Source organism: Heptranchias perlo, chromosome 17 (assembly GCF_035084215.1).
Source record: "Heptranchias perlo isolate sHepPer1 chromosome 17, sHepPer1.hap1, whole genome shotgun sequence".
Lineage (NCBI taxonomy): Eukaryota > Metazoa > Chordata > Chondrichthyes > Hexanchiformes > Hexanchidae > Heptranchias > Heptranchias perlo.
In genome coordinates this window covers 13,112,341-13,139,041 of record NC_090341.1, presented here as the reverse complement: position 1 = coordinate 13,139,041, position 26,701 = coordinate 13,112,341, and the positions used below count along the sequence as shown (strand labels likewise).

General features: G+C 44.5%; 1 protein-coding gene across 4 annotated transcripts in view; it reads left to right on the top strand.

The window, feature by feature from the left end:
* The window catches only part of LOC137334376 (proline and serine-rich protein 2-like), a 61,816-nt gene that overhangs the window by 29,599 nt on the left and 5,516 nt on the right, over positions 1 to 26,701 (top strand). Inside the window, exons 1-2 of one of the 4 annotated variants that reach the window (XM_067999092.1) lie at positions 9,970 to 9,993; positions 17,359 to 17,518. In XM_067999092.1, the coding sequence (XP_067855193.1) occupies positions 17,444 to 17,518 (75 nt within the window). In that variant the 5' untranslated portion in view covers positions 9,970 to 9,993; positions 17,359 to 17,443. Of the gene's footprint in view, positions 1 to 9,969; positions 9,994 to 14,539; positions 14,782 to 15,137; positions 15,503 to 17,358; positions 17,519 to 26,701 lie in introns of those variants that run through there. The other 3 variants (XM_067999089.1, XM_067999090.1, XM_067999091.1) reach the window with 3 other exon arrangements.

The following is a 26,701-nucleotide window of genomic DNA, read 5'->3' as shown; positions in this document are numbered from 1 at the left end:
AACTTTTTTTTAGATTGATACTTATCATAATAGGTTATACTTTTCATCCAAAATGAGTGCATGTACCTCATGACAGAAATTGGGCGATCTGTGCTCCATTTTTGGTGACAAAGTATTTTTCATTTTCTGAAAAAAATAATGAATTGTGTAACGTTTTCAGAGGTAGATGATTTGTTGGCGAATATATTTAAGTTCCTCTCTGGAAAATAAACCACAAAATGAAGGGGAATCCATTCAACACCTGTGGACTAAAACTGTGATTTGAACCATTACATTTTAAGGAGGCTGAGTTTGAAAACAACTACCTTGATTTCTATGGGGCTTCTTATGGCAAAGGGACACCTCCGAGTGCTTTAGAGGGCAATAGACAAAAAGCAGACGCCAAGCAGGAAGGGAAAGCGGAGGGAGGCAGAAGCACAATCAAAGAGAAATGTTTTTGGGAGGTTTAGGAAAACACAGACAAAGGAATTTTCCTTTTAATGAGAGAATACACATGGCACATCTGCAGTTTGTATAATGTTCAGCTGTACTTTTCCATGCCTTGCCCACTATTTAACTGATGGGTGTGGATTCCATAAGGATAAAGCAAGGACTATTGAGGTGATTCCTCATTACTGTAGTGATGAAGTCATGCATAAAGCCTGTTGTTACCTGGTAGGAATCATTTCAACTGCATACACCTGCTATTCACAATGATGACTACTAATATAATCCTAACTGTACTATGCATTAACCACGGGTTCAATGAATGCCTTCTGTTGTCACACTCGGAGCACTGGATGCACATGTTACAGCTGCTTTTTGTTTTTTGTATATTTGTGTTGCATGGCCCATTATTGGTATGATTTACAGGCACAAAGTGAGGCCGGAGAAATGGATCTAAAAGGGACATTCACCATTGACACAGCATCTTATAAAGCAGCTTTAAGCAAAAAAAAATGTGCATTTATGTAGCTCCTTAGGACACTTCAACGCATTTCACAGCCAGTGAATTAGTTTTGACATGCAGCCTGTATAGACAAACACAGCAGTCAATTCATTCACAGCAAGGTCCCACAAACAACAAATGAGATGTATGATTAATTCATCTGTTTATGGTGGTGTTGGTTGAGGCAGGACACCAGGAGTACTCCCTGCTCTTCTTTAAATAGTGCCATGGGATCTTTTACATCCACTTCAGCAGCCAGACAGAGCCTCGGTTTAACGTCTCATCTGAAAGGATTTTTAAAAGATCTTTAATAAAAACAGAAAATGCTGGAGAAGTTCAGCAAGTCAGGCAGCATCTGTGGAGAAAGAAACAAAGTTAACCTTTCAGGTCGAAGGCCTTTCGTCAGAACGGTTAAATCAGAAGATTTTTAAAAATCTTTGTTCTTGGGATGCAGATGATACTGGCAAGGTTGCAATCATTCACCATCCTTAGTTGCCCTCAGAAGGTGGCGGTGGATCTTCTCCTTGAACCACTGCAGTCCTTATGGTGCTGACCATCCTGTGGTGTTGGTTCGGGAATTCCAGAATCTTGACCCAGTAATGATGAACAGTGATATATGGCTAAGTCAGGATAGTGTGTGACTTGGAGAGGATCTTGGAAGTGATGTGTGCACATGACATCGCTGTTCGTGTTCTTAGTGGTAGAGGTCGTGGGGCTGGGAAATGCTATCAAAGTAAGCGTGGCAAGTTGCAGCAGTACACCCTGTAGACAGTGCATAGTGCAGCCAGAGGGGTGGACATTGAGTTTAGTGGTAGGGGCACCAATCAAACAGCTCACATTAATCTGGATGGTATTGAACTTTGAGTGTTGTTGTGCCTGCACCCATCCAGACAAGTGGTGAGTATTTCATCGCACTCCTGACTTGAGCCTTCTAAATGGTGGAGAGGCTTTGAGGGATCAGGAGGTGAGCCACTCATCATAGAATAATCAGCCGCTGCCCTGCTTTTACAATCACGGTGTTCATACAGCTGATCCATTTAAGCTTCAGGTCAGGATGTTGATAGTGGGGGATTCGGCAATGGTGGAGTCCTTGAAGGTTGAAGGAAGTAATTGGCCTTTTCTTTCCGCAGATGGTCAATGCCTGGCACATTTGTGGTGCAGATGTTGCCTGCCATTTGCCACCCAAATTGTCTAGGTCCTACTATAGGTTAGTATAGGTTGCTTCATTATTGTAGGAGTTGTGAATTGAGTTGAATATTAGAATGGTGAGTAAACAGCCCCCACTCCTGACCTTATAAAATAGGAAAAGTCATTGATGAAACAGCTGAAGATGATTGAGTTGAGGATGCTACCCTGAGGAATTCCTGCAGCGATGTCCACTGGCTGAGATGATTGGCCTCCAACAACCATGACCATCTTCCTGTGTCAGTCATGATTTCAGCTACTAAAGAGTTTTCGTATTGACCCTCACTGACCTCAATTTTGCTATGGCTTCTTGGTGTCAGTCAAATGCTCCTTGATGGCCAGGGCAATTTCTTTTATCTCTTCTCTTGCATTAGCTCCTCTGTTCATTCCTGGATTTTACCAGGTTTTGTAACTAAACATGGAATTACATCATTGGCAATACTTTAATTAAAAATTAACTGCTCCCCTTAAACAAAAACGCATTTCAAAAACTCACATAGCATTAATAGACGGTTCCTCAATCCCTCACTCCCAAGTGGGAGATACACTCTCACAGGGAACAGGGGGGTAAGTGATAGGGCTACAACATTGTAGTTCTCTGATCCGTGCTCCCTGTGGATGCACTCCCCACTGGGAGCAAGGGATTGTGGAATTATCCCTATCATGAATACCGTAGGGCAAAATAGAAACAGAGTTTTTTGGCTGTTCCAGGAACTCTGACAATCTAAAAACTCCTTGATGTGTTGCTCATCATTGTTCCTGTAAATGATCTCAGCATCAAAATGATTGTAAGGGATTCAATCTTGTGGTGGCTTAGTAGCATCATTAAATATTATATTGATCTGTCATGAAGTTGTACACAATTATCACTACCCTCTCCCCCCCTACGCCCTCCTCTCATCACCATTCCCGCATGTTGAATTCCAAATCTCACTTGTGTTGTCTGAAGAACCTTCACCACACGGACTGCAACAGTTCAAGAAGGCGGCTCACCACCACCTTCTCGAGGGCAATTAGTGATGGGCAATAAATGCCGGCCTCGCCAGTGACGCCCACATCCCATGAACGAATAAAAAAAATGTCTCATCCAAAACTAACTTGTAATTTTCTTGAGACCAGGGCACATGATATATTCAGGAAACAGCTAGAATCTGTAATGGGAAGATGGTAGGGTTGATAATTCTGAAAGGATAAGATCAAATGGACAGAAGGGCCCCACTTCCTCAGCTCGTCTTATGCATGATCTTGAGTCAAGTAGAGGCGAACAGCCAACCTTTACAGCCATTTGCTTTTCCCTCTTTTGGGAAGCTGCTTCTCAGAAAAGCACGATTACGATTAGCAACCCATCATGTAGGGAGTTGTGAGCACCAGACGGCCATATTCAGCATCTTTAGCGTGCACTTTTATGTTAAACAATTTAAATCTGATGCTGTTTATCTGGTCAGCTTCCCCAGCAACTGTGGGATGAAGTTCACTTCTGGCTGCCTCTTTTCCCAGCTTGTCCTTCGTTGTAATCAGAGCAACAGTGAGGTCTAATATTGTTTTATCACCCCCTCCCCCCTCACCCCCAGTAATTAATTTGCCCATTGTTTGAGTCTGGCGCTGGTGCTTCTGGGCACAGGCCTGTTGTGATCGTTTGTATAATTCTTTCCCTAGAGATGGGGGAAGTTATTTGTCCAAACCTCGACACCACAGCAGCAGTAGTTGGAGAAGCCATCAAGCAGAAGTGGGAGGCTTCAGTCTCCAGGCAACCTCAGCAGCCTGCAGCCAGACGAGCTGTGGCACAGGCTCTGTACAGTCTTTTAGGGGCCGTCCATAATTTCCATCCTTTTGGTAACAGCATCAAGAATGTTCCTTTTGCTTCTTTCCTCCCAGAGGGGTTTTGCAACAATTGATGAAGTTTAGTAATTGTTTTACCTGTATTAAAAAAAATTGTACATAAAAATATTAACTCTTTCAACCCCCAAGTGCTCTATGTACTGTTATTAAAAACTGAGAATTATGGATGGTCTCTTACTGAAGATTCAATAGCTGTATGTCTTAAGTAAGTTTGCAACAATCTATTAACTTGTTGCTTGGATTTAACCTGATTCAATGAAGTATGGGCAGGTAAAATTCACATTTGTTTTTAATTTTTCGATTCATACTTGCTATTTGTGTGCGTGTGTGTTTTTTAAAAAAATTGATTTTTGTGTTCCAGCTACCATAAATTTGACCTTTTAGTTATTTGCAAGCTTTTTAAAAAAGCACATAAAGCTAGGATTCTGAGTAACAAGCAGAATAAATCGTTGCTGGTTTAGAGCAACAAACGTGGAGTAATATGGTTAAATTATACTTCAGCTAAAGACTCCTGGATCCTGCTGCTGCACTAAAGTGCATTTTCTTCCCAGCAAAGGAGCTGGGAACACTCAAAGTCTCTGACTGACACACAGGGAGAATCATAGACCAGATCCTTGCTTAGAGAGCAAAGTCAGGAAGAGGCAGAGGCGATTATGGACACTGCAATTCGGGGAATTGGGAATGAGGAGGGAGAACATTCTGAGGTGGGGATAGAGATGTGAATGAACAGCACAAGTAGAGGCAGAAGGAGAGCTGGAGGAAAATACAGACATTACGGCCTAGAAATTTGAACTCTCAGCGCCCGTATTACGGGCAGTAAATGACCTCCTAAGCGTCCAATATTGTGGCCAGGAAGCGCCCGCACATTTCCAGGCAGAAGAGCGCCACCTGCCCTTTTGGATCGGGCTTCTCCAGTGGTGCCTGCAGCACACGACAGAAGAATTTAAAAGAGTAAATAAGTTATTTAAATTATGGTCTTACGCTTCTTGCAGGACCCTTTTCTGATTTTGCCCCAGCGCCTGACTCGCCACATGCTGAACTCGCCCAGTTACACGTGGCGCTAACCGGCAGGAAGGACTCTCACCAGCGCTAGTTAACGGGATCATGCAGAACTTGCAGGCTAGTTGCCGGTTTGCTATTTCAGATTGCTGGTCAACTTCTGGGCGGTTTTTAGTGTGTTTTATCACTCTGGAAAGTTCAGTTTCATTTTGCTAGTGTTGCACTGTTGTTGGCTGTCTCATAGATTGTTTGACTGCAGTCACGGGTAGTCTCCTAGTGCTGCCTTTGGGGCTGGAGGACAAGGGGGAGCAGCACGGAATACAGCAGGAGCAGCTGCCACAAGAGGGAGGCGGAGGAGGGCACTACGCAGGGGGCCATATCCACAGCGGGTATTCAGGGAGCACTCCTCCTACATTCACTTCACTGAAGAGCAATGGCTGAGGCGTCTTCGCTTCACAAAGGAGGCTGTTATCATGCTATGTCACCCACTGCAGCCACCATTAGGGCATGGACAGCACTGCCTGTGGCTGTCATGGTCACCATGGCCCTTAGCTTTTATGCCATGAGCTCCTTTCAGGCTGCAACAGGTGACAGCAGCGATATTTCCCAGTTCGCAGTCCCTCCATATCAGGGAGGTCTCCGAGGCTCTCCACTCCAGGAAGAACACATACATCTCCTTCCCTATGGACAGAGTGAATCAGGTCAAGAGAGCACTAGGCTTCACCCGCGTGGCTGACTTCCCCAGGGTACAAGGTACCATAGACTCCATCCACGTTGCCGTGCGTGCTTCCTATCACAATCCTGGCATTTTTATCGATCACAAGGGATTCCACTCCCTCAATGTCCAGCTGGTTTGCAACCACAGTCAGCGCATCATACAGGTCTGTACCCGGTATCCTGGTAGCAGTCATGACTCTCATCATACGGCAGTCCTTTGTGCTGTTTTTATTTCAGCCAGGCTGTCAAGTTGCAGGCTGGCTACTTGGCGACAAGGGCTGTGGACGTGGCTCATGACTCCTGCCAGGGATCTGGCCATAGCTGTAGAGCTGGCCTACAAGAAGAGGCATGCCGCCATGAGCTAACAGTTGGCGTGCTCATGACGGCCTGGACCGTTCTGGATGAGCTTTGCCGTATCCGTGAGCGGAAATCCAGGTTTGGAGTCATATGCATGCTGCACAAAATTTGCCATTGTGAAGGACCAGCCCTTATCATCACCTGACCACGAGAAGTGCAGAGGAGGAGCATGAAAAGGAGGGGGAGAGGCATCGACTACCAGTGCCCTTAGCTGCCAGAGCTCTCCAAGATCAGCTCATCAAAGAGTGCTTCACCTAAATCATCCCTCCCATCTCCAATACACCAACAGTCGGACAATCCTTACTATCACTATCCAATTGCTTTCCTTCAGTCCAGCCTTATGGATCTTGCCCTCACTGCACTACAAAGATAAACACTAACAGCAAACCCTGAACAAAAAACAAATTGATCAAACAACTCAATTCCATCTCTGTCTAACAGTTTACAGAAATAATTATGAATCACCCTTGTTCCAGCCCTATGTGCCTGTCTTGCATGCCCCTTTCCCTATCCTAGTGCTCCTATGAAGTGTTTCCCCAGTGGCTACATCTTGGAAGATGGAAGGCTGCTGAGCTTCCATTGAGGACACTTCAGATGGCCATGGTGGGTGACCTTGAGCAGCTGTAGGGCTAGAGGGCCCGACTGTAGACTGCAGCATCGCTGTGTGGTACTGACAAGGACGTTGGTGGAGTGGGTGGAGAAGGAGCAGGCATGATGTCGTCCTGAAAGAGGACAGAAGGTGCCTCTCCCATGGAGCCAAGGCCACTCTCCTGGGCCTATGCCTCAGCACTCCTGCGGCTCTGCGAGAACAGAGTGCAGGACTGTTGTGACACTTTGGAGGCCCCTTTGCAAAATTGGCCCCCAGAGCCAAGGTGGCAGCCATCTGAGCTTCCATGACAGCAGCGTGAGCCATCAGCAGAGGCTCCATCATGGTGGGTGCTACTGTGGCATTGATGGAGCTGTCCACTTGGTCCATGTTGGACAGAATGGTCTCCATGCTGTGTGCGAAGCCTTGACACAAGTTGGAGCTCGACTCCTCCATGCTCTGTGATATGGTGTGCAAGCGCTTTTAGATTTTCTGGCTGAGCTGAAGGATGTCCTCATCCTTTTGTGAACTGGCGTTGTGGAGGATCCTTCAGCTGAATTGATGCCCTTCCTCCTCAGCTATCTGTTTTCAGATTTTGGTTGTCTGATACCAGTGATGTCACCCACGGCTTCTTCCATCTGGTGCTTTGTGTAATGTGTGACTCATTGTATTATTAATATTAATAATTGATACATTTTCAGCATATTTGTCACTGCCCCATATTAAAGCATACAGTGAGTCAATCATACAAAAGGACAGTTTCAAAAACAGGCAAGTAATAAGTGCAGCTAGGCACTCCCATCACTGCATTTATACAAGTTAAGATTTTTAAAAAAATACATACATATCATGTGTTGAATGAATTTTTCAAGCTGCAGGGAGCAGGTGACACAGGCAGGTATTCTCACTGTTCCATTCTCTCTGGCTCTCTCCTTACCTTCTCCTTTAATCTCTTCCATGCTTCAGCTTTCTCCCTCGTTCTCTCTTCCTCTACAATTTGTTGGTCTTTTTCACCTTCCTTTACACTTTCTCAGTCTTACTGGCTCTCTCTTTCCTCCTCTTCCTCTGACAGACCATCGTTCGCAGCAAATTACCCAGCTTTCAGGAGAATAGCGTCCACGACACCACACAACCCTGCCACGGTAACCTCTGCAAGACATGCCAGATCATCGACACAGATACCACCATCACACGAGAGGACACCACCCACCAGGTGCATGGTTCATACTCCTGTGACTCGGCCAACGTTGTCTACCTCATACGTTGCAGGAAAGGTTGCCCCAGAGCATGGTACATTGGCGAGACCATGCAGACGCTGCGACAATGGATGAACGGACACCGCGCAACAATCGCCAGACAGGAGGGTTCCCTCCCAGTCGGGGAACACTTCAGCAGTCAAGGACATTCAGCCACCGACCTTCGGGTAAGCGTACTCCAAGGCAGCCTTCGAGACACACGACAACGCAAAATCGTCAAGCAGAAATTGATAGCCAAGTTCCGCACCCATGAGGACGGCCTCAACCGGGATCTTGGGTTCATGTCTCGCTACACATAACCCCACCAGCGAACAAAAGTTATCTGTTTTTAATATAACGGGTCATTTGCTGTCTTTCTCTTCCTTCCGGATGTTTCTATGTTTCTGCCTCTCTCTCTCTGTTTTTTTTTTGGTTGTTTGTATATTCGGTGGCCCTGTAGGTAACACCTCTCTGTCTGAACACTTTGATTGCCTTGGCAACGGGCAGTTGGAAAGACTATCTGTAATCACCAGGTATTGTTCTGTGATTTATAAATGCGAAAGGTTCGAGGATTTCATTTCCACATTCACCTGAGGAAGGAGGAAGCCTCCGAAAGCTTGTGATTTTCAAATAAAATTGTTGGACTATAACTTGGTGTTGTAAAATTGTTTACAATTGTCTTCCAGATGGCAGGCCAGGCAACATATTGCAAGCTGGCACGACAACCAGATATCTTAACACAGGCCTCAGTCCAGAGCTGAACCATTCTGATTATTCTGCCACAGAATGTCCAAGATATCAGCTCCTTCTCTGTCCCTGTTCCATCCATGTCTAATTTTGAACTGGGTAAAAGGTAGAAACTTAGACCACAGCAGATCTGAATTTAGTACAGTCAGAAAGGGCCAAACCATAATGATGTGCTATTTCTTGATTCATTATCCCACACTAACATTGTATCAGAACATACAGGTCATTAGCCATCTTAGCAATGGTAAGCATGGCCATCTCGGAGGGCAAAGTAGCAATAAAAATCACGGTATTTCAAATACTTTAAAATATTTTAAATTTGCCTTTTTCTCTCCTTTCCATTCAAACAGATTCAAAGGTTGCTTACCCTGTACATGCCGGAGGAGCCCTTTGGTTCCAAAGTCATAAGGACAGAGCTGACTGTTTTTGAGAACTCCCTTCAGCTTTCTCCCAAGTTAAACAAAATCAAAAATACACAAAGACCCTCCCTATTTCTATGATGCACTCATTCTGAGTAACTGTTTGCTAATCAGTCCTTGCCTTTGTGCGATTAATTGAATTTCTTTTTGGTTGCTGCGAGTTTAGTTAAATATTTAGGATCCATTTATTTATGAAAGGTATGCAGCAACCTGTCATCAACGTGTTGTTTGTACAGGCTCTCTTTCTCTGGAAAATCAGGTTTTGCATTGATGCTGTTATCAGCAGATTGCATTTGCACCTGGTGAGAGAAGAACTGTACCAGCGACAAGAGGAACTGCTGTTCCAAACCAGCACAGGATGACGGAAAGACAGAGGTAGTTAGCGAGAGAGGTGCGCATAGACAAGAAGAGAAGGAGATAGCAGAGTACACACACACACTTAGACAAGACGAGGCATAAAGACAGAGAGGCAGACAAAAAGAGAGAGATATCTAGAGACAAGATTGCAAAACCGAGAAAGGGAGACACAGACAAAAAGAGAGACATACACATACAAAGAGATGAGAAGAAGGAGATAGTAGAGAGAAAAAAAGACAGACAAGATGAGAGAGAAAAGCACACTCTTGTCTTGAAGAAGCAGAAAAAAGAGAAATTGCTAGAAAAAGATAGAGAGGAGGAAAGAGAGACACACACAGGTGGATAAACAGATAGGGAATCTAGAATAAAGACCCAAATAGAAAGACAGGGCTAGAAACAGCTGGAGAGTATAAAAAAGAGATATATACACATAGAGAATGAGGCAAGGAAGTTGATAGAGACATTGGCTCAAGGAGACAAAGGCAGAAAGTAAAAGTGATAGAGGCAGAAGAATCAGAACACGATCGGGCACTAAATGCTGAACAAGGACTGGGATCAAAAAAAATTATTGCCGGAACAGAAGTTTACAGCTGAGTTGTGACCCTATGCACCCAAAGGAGCCTAGTAAGTGATTTGCATGTAACTATAGGTAAATAAAAGAGAATCAATTAAACAGGGATGATTCAATGAGTAATGCAACAAATGGTGTGGTACTAAACCGTACAGACTAGAAAGGTTCCAGGTTTAATAAATGGTCTGTGTTGAGTTGGTTGATCACAGTCTGGGTGGATGGCAGGATACTATATTTGATCTCCATGCCTGCGCTAAAGCAGGGAAATATTAGCCAGGTTCCCATTCCTGATTTCTATTCAGTGACCTCTGCTGAAAATATATGTATATGATGTGAGGTGAGGACGGAATTGGACTCGACTGTGATCTGGTATTTGGTGCTATATGTGAAAGCTGGACTGATTAAGCACAGAAGTGCAATTGGAAAACAAAATGTCTTTAATTTACAGAATAGTGGATCATGCCCTTGTAAGGTTGGTGGTCAGGGATGTTCTCCAGATGCCTCTTGATATTAGATTATCAATGGAACGAACAGTCTGCTGTATTGTGTGATTTTTTAGCCTCTTTTTGAACTGAGCAGCTGATATATTTTGGATTAAAATATCACTCAGGACCACGTTGGCATATTAATGTGCGGGGGGTGTGGGGGCGGGGGGAGTCAGATGATAAGGAAGAGGAAGAAGACGTTGATGATGAGGAGGAAAATTGTCTTCGTGGACTATGATGATGACACTGACAAAAGGGAGATTGATGATAAGGGAGAAGATGTGGAGGTTAAGCCCACACAGGAGCCTCTGGACCGAGATTTATTTTTTATTCGTTCATGGGATGTGGGCGTCGTTGGCGAGGCCAGCATTTATTGCCCATCCCTAATTGCCCTTGAGAAGGTGGTGGTGAGCCGCCTTCTTGAACCGCTGCAGTCCATGTGGTGAAGGTTCTCCCACAGTGCTGTTAGGAAGGGAGTTCCAAGATTTTGACCCAGCGACGATGAAGGAACGGCGATATATCTCCAAGTCTGGATGGTGTGTGACTTGGAGGAGAACGTGCAGGTGGTGTTGTTCCCATGTACCTGCTGCTCTTGTCCTTCTAGGTGGTAGAGGTCACGGGTTTGGGAGGTGCTGTCGAAGAAGCCTTGGCGAGTTGCTGCAGTGCATCCTCTGGATGGTACATACTGCAGCCACTGTGCGCCGGTGGTGAAGGGAGTGAATGTTTAGGGTGGTGTATGGGGTGACAATCAAGCGGGCTGCTTTGTCCTGGATGGTGTCGAGCTTCTTGAGTGTTGCTGGAGCTGCACTCATCCAGGCAAGTGGAGAGTATTCCATCACACTCCTGACTTGTGCCTTGTAGATGGTGGAAAGGCTTTGGGGAGTCAGGAGGTGAGTCACTCGCCGCAGAATACCCAGCCTCTGACCTGCTCTTGTAGCCACAGTATTTATATGACTGGTCCAGTTAAGTTTCTGGTCAATGGTGACCCCCAGGATGTTGATGGTGGGGGATTCGGCGATGGTAATGCCGTTGAATGTCAAGGGGAGGTGGTTAGACTCTCTCTTGTTGGAGAGGGTCATTGCCTGGCACTTGTCTGGCGCAAATGTTACTTGTCACTTATGAGCCCAAGCCTGAATGTCGTCCAGGTCTTGCTGCATGTGGGCTCGGACTGCTTCATTATTTGAGGGGTTGTGAATGGAACTGAACACTGTGCAATCATCAGCGAACATCCCCATTTCTGACCTTATGATGGAGGGAAGGTCATTGATGACGCAGGTGAAGATGGTTGGGCCTAGGACACTGCCCTGAGGAACTCCTGCAGCAATGTCCTGGGGCTAAGATGATTGGCCTCCAACAACCACTACCATCTTCCTTTGTGTTAGGCATGATTCCAGCCACTGGAGAGTTTTCCATTGACTTCAATTTTACTAGGGCTCCTTGGTGCCACACTCGGTCAAATGATGTCTTGATGTCAAGGGCAGTCACTCTCACCTCACCTGTGGATGATGACCTGTGATCCTCTGCCACAACCTCCTCAATATCACCCCCTGCAGCACTTAATTTTTCACTCCCATGCACCAGTTGGTTCACAGAGCATGAAGGTCCAGGGGAACGGGGAGCAAATGCGGATGTGCCACCTTCCCATCAAAGGCAAGAGAATTGGTGGGGTCAGCTATATATCCACTGGTGGCTGTGAAGCACAAATCTTGTGTAAAATAGGAGTACTACTCTGGGGATGCTTAGAATTAGAATGCAGCCTTTTAAAAGCCAAGTCTGGCTGAAGATTGCAGCAGCAGGCTGGGGAGCACTAGGTAAGCAGGGAAGTGTTTGGCTTGGTGAGTTGGACTGATGGCTCCTGTATGAATTTTTCCCACTTTTAAAGAATGTTTTCCACTGGAGGATTGGTTAGAGGCACTCAAAGAAGGGGAAAGGGCATTGACTGGAGGCGGAAGAGTACATAGTATCAATCAGACTGACTTCCAATACTTCCTGGTTGAGATTGGGCAAAGAAGAGAGACTGCTCGGTCTCCATGGGGGGAAGCCCGAAGAAAGTATGTCTTGTGTTATGTGGAAAGAGGTGGCTGTGGCACCTCTCTCACCCCCAGAGCTGCAGACCAGTGCTGCAAGAAGTTCAGTGACCTGATGAAAGCAGCCAAGGTAACACACTGACCACATTCCCTTTCATCCTGTGGCACCCTGGGCACCAACACACTATTCATCCCTTAAAATGAATAGCTGCCCAAGTAACCCTTCGCACGGCACTCTGGTTAAGGAGGGCACTAATGGGATCTTACATTATGTGTCACCATCTCCCCGAACAGTAATTATTTACATTCAGATCCTTGAAACATCATTCTCTACTCGAGTGAAAGCAGCAGATCTGTTACATCAGCTGTCCGATATCGCTTGGGAGACATTTCTCAATTGCTAACCTGCACCTAATTCATTTAATCTTGTTGCAGAAGAAACTTGATTTCAATGTTTGCAAGGAGCACGGGACCGAAGGGGGCATTCTCAAGATTAAAGACCTTACCTCCTATAAGGAACAGGGCATGGAGTTACTGAGGAGGCCCTCTGCTCTAACTATGGGAGATGGCTAGGTTGCTGGCACAGTGTTGGTGCCAGGTTAGTGGGTCAGTAAACCGTCAGAAATGACTTCCACCCCAATTTCCAGGTCACAAGAAAAAAATTGCCCAAATTTTAAGTCCCAGAAACGCTGGAATTTCGGGGCCAGGTTGGCCATCTATGTGTTTCAGCAATTTTTTCAAGTCCTCCATGGATGCTCACTCTTTCCTCCGTTTTCACCTCTCGTCTGCTGAAGGCACTGACTCATGCTGACATATAGAGGCCGATTTTAACATGTCGAAATCGGGGTTAACGGGCCTCCAAATGGAGTCAGTTAAAGCTCCGTTGATACCGACACTCCGGCCGCCACCATTTTGATAGGAGTCTAGCTCTGGGCAACCACCAATCAGGCCTGAAACAGGCGGTAGGCCTCTTACCCATGCAAATCCTAATTAAGTTGTTAAGACCCTGACTGCAATTTTAAGGGACCGGTGGGCATGTGCCACGCTCATTACACTCGTGGCATTGAGCGACCTAAACACCAGCCCATAAAGGGACCCCTGCTGTCCACTCAGGAAACACTATATTAAACACTTGTTTTTTTGTTGCTTCTCCATGTTCCACAAAAATATTTCGGGTCGCTGCTGGCACAGGCACGCCCCTCCCCAAGCCCCCCGACCTCGCCTTCCCCCCTCCCCGATCTCGCCTTGATCTCACCTCCCTCCCCCGACCACGCCTCTTCCCCCCCCCCCGTGCCCCCCCCCCCCACCTGCCAAGACCTACCGCCACCATCGTAGTTGTCTGACATTCCTGTGGCCCAAGACAGACCACACAAGTTAAAATCTACCTGATAGTTTCTTTGCGCAGACATGTTCTTTCACTAAGTAGGCATTCTACATATGTGAACCTACACACTGAGTATTAGCAGACTATTTGACTGAGAAGGACATCACAGCTGAGCCTGATTTTGTCTCCATTAGACTGATTCTTTTTCTCTTTCTTCCTTCCTTTCTTTCTGTCTCTTGTCTCTCTCTCTCTCTCTCGCTCTTTTTTTCTCCCCCCCCCCCCACAAACTCCAGTAGAGGGTGCTATGTTGTAATCAGAAGCAGGAAATGTGGTTGATTTTCCATTCCTCAGATCCAGTAGTTGAAGCCAAATGTAGCAGTTTGATCACTGCGCTGGTAAATGTCAGCTAACCCAGACTTTCCCGATGTGTTTGGCTGAGTAGCGAATCAATACTGAGCCAGGAAAGTTTAATTTTTTTTTAAAATTGCCTTTTGTCCAGATTGGAAAGTGTTTACACAGCAAGTTACCGAGCATGAAACATTTACACACTGAAATGCTGAGACTGAAACATTTATGCACTAGGCACTAAGCCAAGCACATTTGTGTAACTATTCTAACATAATTTGCCATTTTAAATACCTGTTTATTAATAAGGAGTGTTTGATTGTCTATCTTGAATATATTTGCTTAGAAGCTGAGTCCTTTTATTGTTTGACCTCTCACGGGAGCAGAGTTCAAAAGTCAAATGGCTAATGCAAGTGAAGCTGATTTGCATAAAGTACCCTGTTGTGTGAATACTCCAACCAACTGTAAATGCGCAGCAAAAGAAGACGATTTAATTTGGGTTGAGAGTAGAAGGTGCTTGCTTTCCAAATGTGTCTCCCTTTTGTTTTCTGATGTTTGTACGTGTAACTCCGAGTTTACGGATCACATAGCAATGACAAAACAACATTTATTCTGAGGATTGAATTGCAGAACGACCTACATACAGCACTGAGCCGGCAGGTATGGACTCGTTCAAGAGGTTGTAAGACAATGCATACCACTTCTTTTCTAAAGAGGGGGTGTCTTAAAGGGAATTCAGGCCACAGTTTAAAATATTGGCCCGTGTACAGTGTAATATTGGGTTATTCCAAAAAGAAGGGCAAACTTGTAATCCATATATTATAAAATCATAAGTGGTTTATGAGGTAAGCTCTGTACTGCCCTCTTCATTTGTTTACAATACGAACAAAACATTAATTTAAAGCACTTCAGCTTTGTTATGACATCTGTACTTTGTTTCTTAAACTAAGCAACCTAGGAGAAGGGCCATGGTCTATTGTGCAGGACGTTACCAAAGTTCAAAAGGGTAGGAGAGATGAGGCAAATCAAGAAGTACGGAAAAATGATGCCAAGTTTAGGTTTTAAAAACCTGCAGATTGTTGGAGAAAGAAAAGACTGAAGGAGATAGGAGTTCCACAGTTTTGAGATCTTGGGAAACAATGAGCTGGAGCAACAGATGGCGTGATGAATCTTGATTCCAACAATGAGGATGTAGGGAGGAGGAAGAGTGTGTAACAGCACTTTGGAACTTAGCAGGAACAAGACGGGAGGGTTCAGAGAACAGGAAACCAAACTTCTTTGTGATAGATTTAGTAATGGAGAAGATGTGGGACTTCCATTTGAGATCTGAGAGATCAAGGATGTCAATAGATGAAGAAGGATTAAGGATGCAGCCATTAAGGTAAGAAATTGGATTTGTGAAACCCATGAGATCTAAGTACGGTTGCAAGGTCTATAAACCCTGTGGAGTGGATATCATTGGGTTACATGCAACCGTATTTGCTGATGCCTCACTCTTATTTCCTCCAGTCTAGCCTCTTCTGTATCCTCATCATCTTCCTTTTTATAATACAGAAAAAGAAGGATTCCCATCTGGAAGTCAATTTTTTCCCTCAGAATTTTCATATCTTTCAAGAACTTTTCAATGATGTTGCATTCAAAGAACATTTTCCTGATGAAGTCAGAGAGAGCTGCAAGAACTTCAGAAAATATGGCCTCCACCATGCAGTATCACATCTGGGACGTGCTCTCTTCCTATTACTGCCCCTTATATAGTGGTATAGTTACTGTTGGCAGGTTAGAGGCAGTAACATTTCAGGGTGACATTAGCCACATCCACCCACTTTCATTTATATGTGGCTGGACAAGCTCAGTATGGGTGGTGGTGCAGGTCACCTGAACCAAAATACCTGGGCCAGGATCAAGGCCCACCTGGAAATGGGTGGATTTGTAAGGAAAATCCAGACCTATTTCAACTGATTCAATTCTCTTCCACTGCTGGGCACACTCCCAACATCCTCAGTTATTCTAGATGAGTCATCTTATGTAAGAATATAAGATTGAGGAAAGGTCATTCAGCTGTGCAGTTTGTCCCATCAGACTTAATATTCTAACTTTTCAACTCTCTCCTGCTTAAAGCTTATATCCCTCTATTCTCTGTTGAAGAAAAAATCTGTCAGCTTTTCTTTTGAATGCATTAACTAAAGTACCATAGCTTGAAATATGAAGAGGTAACCAGGACAATTCCTAAATTATTTTCTCCTCCATTTATGGAGTCCCATAAGGCAATATGGCAAAAATTCAATCTGCACAATCTCTCCAGCAGTAATTATTACCCCCCCCCACCCCCATAGTTTACTGCTAACAAGTCACCCCAAAATAGGTGAAGTATTATTTCTTATTTGGTACATCCCATCAGCAGTTGGAGAGCCTATTGGTAGCCATGGTATACAGTTTGGCAGCATGCAACTTAAGATGTCTGACAGAGAGACTATGATGTCGACTGCACTCCAGATCCTCAAAATCTTCCTTTTCTGCAAGAAGGTAGACTGAGAGTAACGTATTCAATCCATCCAGCTTGTCTTGTAATAATTACTTGGGTCCACAGATTGAATCCCCTACTGGCCTATTGCAATTCTCTCCTGCTTTGACATTGTACCACTTCATTCCCTGTTAGATCAAGAATATGTAATTTCCTTTATAAATAGGTCAACTGCATCCAAATTCACAGTCCTAGGTGGTAGTCTAGTCCATAAATTAATAGCTGTCTAATACTGTGACTGTGTAGTTTAAAGTGCTAGAGAGTGAGGAGAGAGGTTCCGAGAAATGTCTTTACACTGAGGTTTGTTGAAACATGGAATGCTTTGCCACATGGTTCAGGCAAAGGCCATTAGATCTTCTGAGGGAAAACTGGCTAAATATTTGAAACAGAGAAAAATACAGGACCACGGGGAGAGTGCAGGACAGTGTGATTTGTTTTGGATTGCTCCAGCAAAGAGCTGGCACGAATAACGAAAGGCTGAATAACCTCCTCTATGCAGTAGGAATGTTCATCTGAAGTTGAGATTAAGTTGACAAAGGCCAAGTGGAAGGAGCTTTTCCTTGCATCTGACCCATGTTATACCTGAACTGAGAGTGCTCGATGCTGACCCTGGATCCTAAAGGTGGGAATATGTTTCATTGGCTGGCACTGAAATCCTTTAATTTTATTGAGAACCAAAAACTGTAGATTTTTGAACTTGTGTTTTTTGCTCCAAGGTTTGGAAGAAAAATTCCACTAAAAAGTTATCGATGGGATTGACATTTACTGAATAAGCCGAGCTTATCAAGTAAGGATATACCTATGGATCCAGAAGTTAACTTCGCTCAGGAAAGTGGAAGGGTTAACACTGAGGGAGAGGCAGCGACATTCAGCAAGGTAAATCAAATGAGCTATTTTTTGGGATGATTAAGCAAGTCTTTGTTTGGATACACTTGAACAAACTCTGCACAATCAAACCCAAACTGAACTGGTCGCTAGAGATTTTTCTTTAAGAAAAACTCACCGTGTTAAATTACCAAAGGTATTTTCACACTTTGTGAGAAAAGAGTCAAAATTATAAAAAGGATGTCTGCACAGATGAATCTTCAGATAAATGCAGTTATATATTTTTTGCAAAATGCGCGAAATAGAATGCGCTGGACAAGCTTTAGATTTGGCTTTTTCCAATGAATTCCTGAATGTATAAGCTGGTATTTTGGGATTGGCCACTATGTTTGTCCCTATGTAACATGTTTAACAGCCATTTGAATCCTATGGTCCCAGCTACTATGGACATAAGGAAGCTGATCATCCCAACAACTCCCTGCTGAGTTTTCTTCAGATTTGAGGTGGGCAGGGTCAGAAATGATTTTTGGGAACATTCACCACTGCATCCCTGACTCCTGGATCATCTTTCCCATCTCCTATTCTCTAATCCCAAACATCAGACATTTTCTAACAAGGCTCACTGGATTAACCCTGGCTGATTTTTTTTTCCCTGTGGAGGCAGGGTCTTTGAATATTTTTAAGGCTGAGTTAGATAGATTCCTGATTAACAAGGGAGTCAAAGGTTATAGTAGGTAGACGGGAAAGTAGGGTTGAGGTCACAACCAAATCAGCCACGATCTTATCAAATGGCAGAGCAGGCTCGAGGGGCCGAATGGCCTACTCCTGCTCTTCATTCGTATGTTCGTATGTCCAGCTCTCTTGAAGGCTCACAGTGAACTATGATACCAAGATCTTTTTAAGAAACATAAGAAATAGGAGCAGGAGTAGGCCATAAGGCCCCTCGAGCCTGCTCCACCATTCAATAAGATCATGGCTGATCTTCGACCTCAACTCCACTTTCCCGCCTGATCCCCACATCCCTTGATTCCCTTAGAGTCCAAAAATCTATCGATCTCAATCTTGAATATACTCAACAACTCAGCATCCACAGCCCTCTAGAGTAGAGAATTCCAAATATTCACGACCATCTAAGTGAAGAAATTCCTCCTCATCTCAGTCCTAAATGTCTGACCCCTTACCTAAGACTATGGGCTCAAATTTAACTGTGGAAAGCGGGTGGGTTGGGGGCGGGGGGACGTTGAAAATTGCCACCATTTCAGAACTGCCTCCAACCCGTCCATTCCCGGTTTTCATCAGGGCGGGAAGAGGGGCGGGCGGCCAACCTGCTCCCAGGAGGCGGGTCGGGCCTTAACAACTTTCAAGGAGGCTTTGCCTCCATTTTTCCGGACTTCCCGATTTCAACCCTGGGGGAGGGTGGGATTCCCGGGCCTTCTGTTTTACACCTCGTGAAAGGAGGCGAGAAGGCCTGAGACTAACAGGTAGGTGCCTAGAAAGGTCACACTTGTGGGCCCGGAGGAGCAGGAGTGCTTCCCTCAGGGCCAACAAGCCTACCTGCACCGACCCACACCCTTCCCCCACCGATCGCCGACCCCGATCCTCCCGCCCCTGACCCCCGATCCTCCCCCTCAACGATCGCGGACCCCTGCGATGACCCCCGATCCCGACACCCCCCCTGTGACTGATCCCCAATCCCTCCCCCCATGACTCACGACCCCTGTGCCTACCCTGTGCCCAAACCGTAGCGCCCCGGGCCCATCCATGGCGCCCCCGTGCCCACCCATGGTGCTCCCGCACCAAACCATGGCGCCCCCCCATGCCTAACCACCGCGCCCCTCTGCGCCCATCCATGGCGCCCACCCATGGCACCCCCCCCCCCCGCGCCCACCCACAGCACCACCACCCCCACCCCCACCCCCGCGCCCACCCGTCCATACAAACAAAGACTTACCTGCAGACTTACCTGAAGACGTACTCTCCCTGGCTAGTCTCCCATCCGACTGAGACCAGCCTGTCAACAGGCCGGTCAGTCGGACGGGAAACCGACAAAAAAAATAAAAGACGTCCTTACGTCAAAATCGTAAGGACGTCCAGGAAACCCGTACTAATGGGTTTCCCGTCCTCAATTTGACCCCGCCCCCTTCCCGGCTCGGTTTTAAAATCGAGCCCTATGTCTAGCTCTCGACTCTTCAGCTAGTGGAAATATCCTCTCAGCATCTACCCTGTCAAGCCCTCTTAGAATCTTATATGTTTCAATGACAGAGAGTATAGGCCCATTCTACTCAATCTTTCTTCATAGGACAACCTTCTCAATCCAGGAATCAATCTAGTGAACCTTTGTTGCACTGCCTCTAAAGCAAGTATATCCTTCCTTAGATAAGGAGACTAAAATTGCACACAGCACTCTAGGTGTGGTCTCACCAAAGCCCTGTACAATTGCAGCAAGACTTCCTTACTCTTGTACTCCAACCCCCTTGCAGTAAAGGACAATATACCATTTGCTTTCCTAATTGTTTGCTGTACCTGTGTGTTAACTTTTTGTGTTTTGTGTACAAGGACACCCAAATCCCTCTGAACACCAACATTTAATAGTTTCTCACCATTTAAAAAATATTCTATTTTTCTATTCTTCCTATCAAAGTGAATAACCTCATATTTCCCCACATTATACTCCATCTGCCACCTTCTTGCCCACTCACTTGACCTGTCGATATCCCTTTGCAGACTCTTTACGTCCTCCTCACAGCTTACTTTCCCACCTAGCTTTGTATTGTCAGCAAACTTGGATACATTACACTCGGTTCCTTCATCAAAGTCATAAATACAAATTGTAAATAGCTGAGGCCCAAGCACTGATCCCTGTGACACCCCATTAATAACAACCAACTTGAAAATGACCCACTTATCTCTAACTGTTAACCAATCCTCTATCCATGCTAATAAAATTACCCCCAATCCCATGAGCCCTAATCTTGTGTAACAACCTCTTATGCGGCACCTTATCGAATGCCTTTTGAAAATCCAAATATACTAATCCACTGGTTCCCCTTTATCTGCCCTGCTAGTTACACCCTCAAAAAACTTTCACCACAGGCTTCATTTCAGTTCCTTGAAAGGTATAAGTTTGCTTAGCTTTGGTTCTGCCCACATGCACAACACTGGACTTCTTTAAGTCAAATACCATTTACCAAACGCAGGCCCATTCCCCAAACACATCAAGATCTGTTTGTAGTTGGTTAGTCTCTCCCACAGTCCTAACACTCACACGAATCTTCGTATCATCTGCAAACTGATAGATTATTCCCCCAACATCTTCATCTCGGCCATTAATATAAATAGTAAAGAGCAAAGGCCCTAACACCGATCCCTGTGGGACACCACAGATAACCGGGCTCCAAGCAGATCCGCAGCCATTGATAACAACTTTCTGATTATGGGCATGCAGCCAATTCTTAATGCACTGTAGCAGCCTCCCACTAATCTTGTGCAGTAACCTGTTGTGAGATGTGGAAATTCCTTTCTTTACTAATTATCCCTGATAGCAGATGTAGGGTAATCCTTATTTCCTGTGATTCTTGGAACTGGACGAATAGGACCAAAGAAAGTAACCCTCATTCACGGTAGTTTCATTAATCAAAAGTAATTATTTAATGATATCATTCATACGAGCATTCATGAAGCAAAATCAAAGCATACATATGACTTTCCTCTATAAAATCCCATTATACACTTAATAATTTGCAATGTTATTATGTAATGACTGAACAATTCATATATACGCCAGGCAAATCATTAAACCAAGGATTTTGCTCATCGGGCCTGAAGGTTGATCAGCTGTTCAGTCCCGAGGTCCTCTTCTTCTTGTGTGATGTTCGACTGCAGTGTGCGTTCCTTGTGACTGCCGTATGGTGAAGAGCCTGTTCTTCTCTCAAAGTCTTCTTTTATATTGTTTTTACCAATAGGACGTAGGATTGGGGAGTGCAGTTCTTTTTTGTCCAATCGCTCCCTGTTGCTATGCAATCATTGACATACCTCAATGATTGACAGTTTAGGCTTTGATCATGTGACTGGAGACCCTTTGATGTAGAAAAGACCATGTGCTCGAACCATGGAATGTAGAAGACCCCTCTTCAATCTCTGTTTATGGCCTTTCATGTAGAGATAGCCCCTTTCATTGCTATGCACAGACATTCTTAATGGTCCTTAAGTCTCCAATTTTGATTGCTTCAGTAGGTTCAAATCCATTCCTTATACCATTTGACCATATGTTGGATGCAATACTATTTGATGTTTTATAAATCCCAGTTCTTTGAACAGATTATCAGATAGGAATGAGAGGCCCATGCTTGTTTTCACACCTATCATTGCTTTCCTGATCCGAAGCCTTTGACGTTTGTCCTTGTTGCCTTTTCTTACATTAACCCCTGCTGTGTTGAAAAGCTTGTGTTTCCAAAAGCCTATGTGTTTTGAAAGCCTGACAATGCTTTATCCATCTAGCTTATTTATTTAATAATCTAGATGTCTATCCGCAGTACAATGTCTTTGATCCTGAAACTCATACTTCTCCAATGCTATCAGCTTCATTGAGGGAAAATAGGATTTGCGAGAACACAGTTTACTTACTGTGTTTGCAGGTTTTCAGATGCCTTTGTTTAAAAGGGACACAGTTAACCCTTTCCTTCAAATGTCTTTTTTTAACGGGGTTTTGAACCTCACACAGGGATTTACATATTAAATTATTTTAAGAAAAGATTATTATTTTAAAGCACTTGTTTTACCATATTGACGGCTCAGATTGCACACATATTCTGCTGTACGTCTTGTGTTACTGTTTTGTTACCGTCTTGTAAGGGTATCTCACTTTCCACGATGGGTATTCAGAGATCCAGATCAGCTATAAACTGACCCACATACAGTAAATGTTTCATTCGGGCTTTCAGTTTGTCTAATAAATAATCCTGCTCTCATCTGTTTGTGCTAGAAATGTCACTTTTTTATCTGGGGGAGAACTCACATAGAATTACATAGAATGCACAGTACAGAAACAGGCCATTTGGCTCAACTGGTCCATGCCAGTGTTTATGCTCCACATGAGCCTACTCCCACCTCTCTTCATCTCACCCTATCAGCATAACCTTCTTTTTCTTTCTCCTTTGTATGTTTATCTAGCTTCCACTTAAATGCATCTATGCTATTTGCCTCAACTACTCCTTGTGGTAGTGAGTTCCACATTCTAACTACTCTCTGGGTAAAGGGGTTTCTCCTGAATTCCCTATTGTATTTATTAATGATTATCATATATTTATGGCCCCTAGTTTTGGTCTCCCCACAAGTGGAAATATCTTCTCTACATCTACCCTATCAAACACTTTCATAACCTTAAAGACTTCTATTTAGGTCACCCCTCAGCGTTCTCTTTCCCAGCCTGTTCGGCCTTTCCTGATAGGTATAACCTCTCAGTTCTGGTATCATTCTTGTAAATCTTTTTTGCACCTTCTCCAGTGCCTCTATATCCTTTTTGTAATATGAAGAACAGAATTGTGCACAGTACTCTAAGTGTGCCTAACCAAGGTTCTATACAAATTTAACATAACTTCTCTGCTTTTCAATTTTATCCCTTTCATTTCTATCCCTCTAGAAATGAACCCCAGTGCTTTGTTTGCTTTTTTGATGGCCTTGTTAACCTGCATCGCTACTTTTCATGATTTGTGTATCTGTACCCCTAGATTCCTTTGCTCTTCAACCCCATTTGGACTCTTATTTTCCAAGAATTATGTGGCCTCCTTATTTCTACTAAAAAATTTCCAGCTTAATATATAGGGACTAGCCACAGAGCTTTGGAAACTGCTATAGTGGCTGAGTAGCTGTCAGCCAAGGCTTAAAGGACCATAATGTGCGGTAGTGCCCTCACCCCACCAGAGCCATAGGAAGCTACAATTAAGTTAATATAGTATAAAGCGTCTAATATTTAATAGATCATCACATTGTAAGAACCGGGTGATGCAGTGAGGTTGGTATGTTCTTTCATGTCTAAGGTATTTGCTGCTTTGATTTTGTGTTCTGTTTCAATCATTTAATTAACATGTTCGTGTTAGCAACAGCATGGACTGACTCTCATGTGAACCACAGTGATTCACTGAAAAGAAGTAAAGATATAAATCAATGTAATTATTAAGAAAGAATGAATTTTAAGAGGTTGCTGGTGCCATAGTAATGTTTTCCAGCAACGCGCTTTATCACCTTATAGAGCGAATGATGTTGTGATCTGTAACGCAATGATGTCCTGATGCAATCAATCACATCTGCCATTATAGATTTTTCTGATATAACAATCAGGAAAAAAAAAATCAAAAACCAACATTGCTTTTTGATCCTTTGATGTCGGTTCTTCCGATCACGGCGAAGCAGAATTCACCAAGCATTGGATTGTTCATCCACAGTTTGGGAACATGAGCTGTGAATATGAAATGTGTACAACACCAAGTTATAGTCCAGCAATTTTATTTTAAATTCACAAGCTTTCGGAGGCTTCCTCCTTCCTCAGGTAAATGTTCAGGAGCTCCATGAAGCCGACGCATTTATACATATAGAACAATACATGGTGTTTACAGAATGCCCCTGCAACTGCCCGTTGCCAAGGCAATCACCGTGTTCAGACAGAGAGGTGTCACCTGCAGAACCCCCGAATACACATTCAACAAAAAAACAAACAGGAAAAAAAACAGAGAGAGGCAGAAACATCCGGAAGGCAGAGAAAGCCAGCAAATGAACCATTATATTAAAAACAGATAACATTTGTTCTCTGGTGGGGTAACGTGTAGCTGCGGAGAACATGTCATCAATGAGGACAAACACCTCGCTATGGCCATCCCCACACCTCCACTACTCGCCTTTAAACAGCCACCCAACCTCAAACAGACCATCGTTCGCAGCAAATTACCTAGCTTTCAAGAGAACAGCGTCCACGACACCACACAACCCTGCCACGGTAACCTCTGCAAGACATGCCAGATCATCGACACAGATACCACCATCACACGAGAGGACACCACCCACCAGGTGCATGGTTCATACTCCTGTGACTCGGCCAACGTTGTCTACCTCATACGTTGCAGGAAAGGATGCCCCAGAGCATGGTACATTGGCGAGACCATGCAGACGCTGCGACAACGGATGAACGGACACCGCGCAACAATCGCCAAACAGGAGGGTTCCCTCCCAGTCGGGGAACACTTCAGCAGTCATGGACATTCATCCACCGACCTTCGGGTAAGCGTACTCCAAGGCGGCCTTCGAGACACACGACAACGCAAAATCGTCGAGCAGAAATTGATAGCCAAGTTCCGCACCCATGAGGACGGCCTCAACCGGGATCTTGGGTTCATGTCACGCTACACGTTACCCCACCAGCGAACAAATGTTATCTGTTTTTAATATAATGGGTCATTTGCTGGCTTTCTCTGCCTTCCGGATGTTTCTGCCTCTCTCTGTTTTTTTTCCTGTTTGTTTTTTTGTTGAATGTGTATTCGGGGGTTCTGCAGGTGACACCTCTCTGTCTGAACACGGTGATTGCCTTGGCAACGGGCAGTTGCAGGGGCATTCTGTAAACACCATGTATTGTTCTATATGTATAAATGCGTCGGCTTCATGGAGCTCCTGAACATTTACCTGAGGAAGGAGGAAGCCTCCGAAAGCTTGTGAATTTAAAATAAAATTGCTGGACTATAACTTGGTGTTGTAAAATTGTTTACAATTGTCAACCCCAGTCCATCACCGGCATCTCCACATTATGAAATGTGTGTATGAGCTAGGACGTCAGCCTTCCCAACAAATTCCCCAAGCTGGAAACAACGACAAGTGAAGGAAGTTGAGGGAAGGATACTAAAACTTGATTTTAAGGTGCGCATGCAGGGTTTTAGGAATGTTTTTTTGGGAATTAGATGAATATTGCAACACTTAAATCATGCAACATATGAAGCTACCTCTAGCAGTTTGCTGCTGAGGCTACTTATCCATAACACGCCACGGAAGAAACTTGTTATAAGTCATTGTGTCACTTACTCCCTGCCTCTCTGAGCAACTGTTCTGATCATAAGAAGATACTGCATACATCTCCATGAGTATCCATGCAACTGTGTAATAGAACACAACGGGGGTCTTTCATGCTGTCAGGCTCAGCAAGTCATCCCAATCATTTCTTCCAATAATGTGCTATAACCACTCAAGTTTAAACAAATATTCACAGAATGTGACAGAAGAGACAGAAAAAAGAAATGGATTTAACGTCATTAAAACTGTTTTGATTATAAGAATGATAACCCATCTAAAAGGGAGCCTAGTGTTAAACCCCACCAGGGTTCCAGTGTCCAAAATTACTGTGGGTCTGAAAGCCCATATTTGCTTGTTAATAAAGAAAATTGAGAAATATTTTAAGAGTTGAAACTAATAAAAAGGGTTGGAATTCACTTCCAGGTTTAGTGGTTGAGGCAGAAGCTATGTCAACATTCAAGGTTGGATTGGATAGGTAGATGAAGGTAAAGAGGTTGAAGGGATATTGGAACTTGCATTTATATAGCGCCTTTAACATAGTAAAACGTCCCAAGGCGCTTCACAGAAGCGATTATCAAACAAAAGTTGACACCGAGCCACAAAAGGAGATATTAGGGCAGGTATCCAAAAGCTTGGTCAAAGAAGTAGGTTTTAAGGGGTGTCTTAAAGGAGGAGAGAGAGGTGGAGAGGTGGTGAGGTTTAGGGAGGGAATCCCAGAGCTTAGGGCCTAGGCAGCTGAAGGCATGGCTGCCAGTAGTGGATTGATTAAAATCGGAGATGCGCAAGAGGTAAGAATTGGAGGAGCGCAGAGATCTCGGAGGGTTGTAGGGCTGAAGGAGGGAAGGGCGAGGCAATGGAGGGATTTGAAAACGAGGATGAGAATTTTAAAATCAAGGCGTTCCCAGACCGGGAGCCAATGTAGGTCAGCGAGCAAATGGGTGATGGGAGAACGGGACTTGGTGTGAGTTCGGATAAGGGCAGCAGACTATTGGATGAGCTCAAGTTTATGAAGGGTGGAAGATGGGAGGCCAGCCAGAAGAGCATTGGAATAGTCAAGTCTAGAGGTAAAAAAGGCATGGATGAGGGTTTCAGCAGCAGATGAGCTGAGGCAGGGACGGAGACGGACGATGTTACAGAGGTGGAAGTAGATGGTCTTGGGATGGAGCAGATATGTGGTCGGAAGCT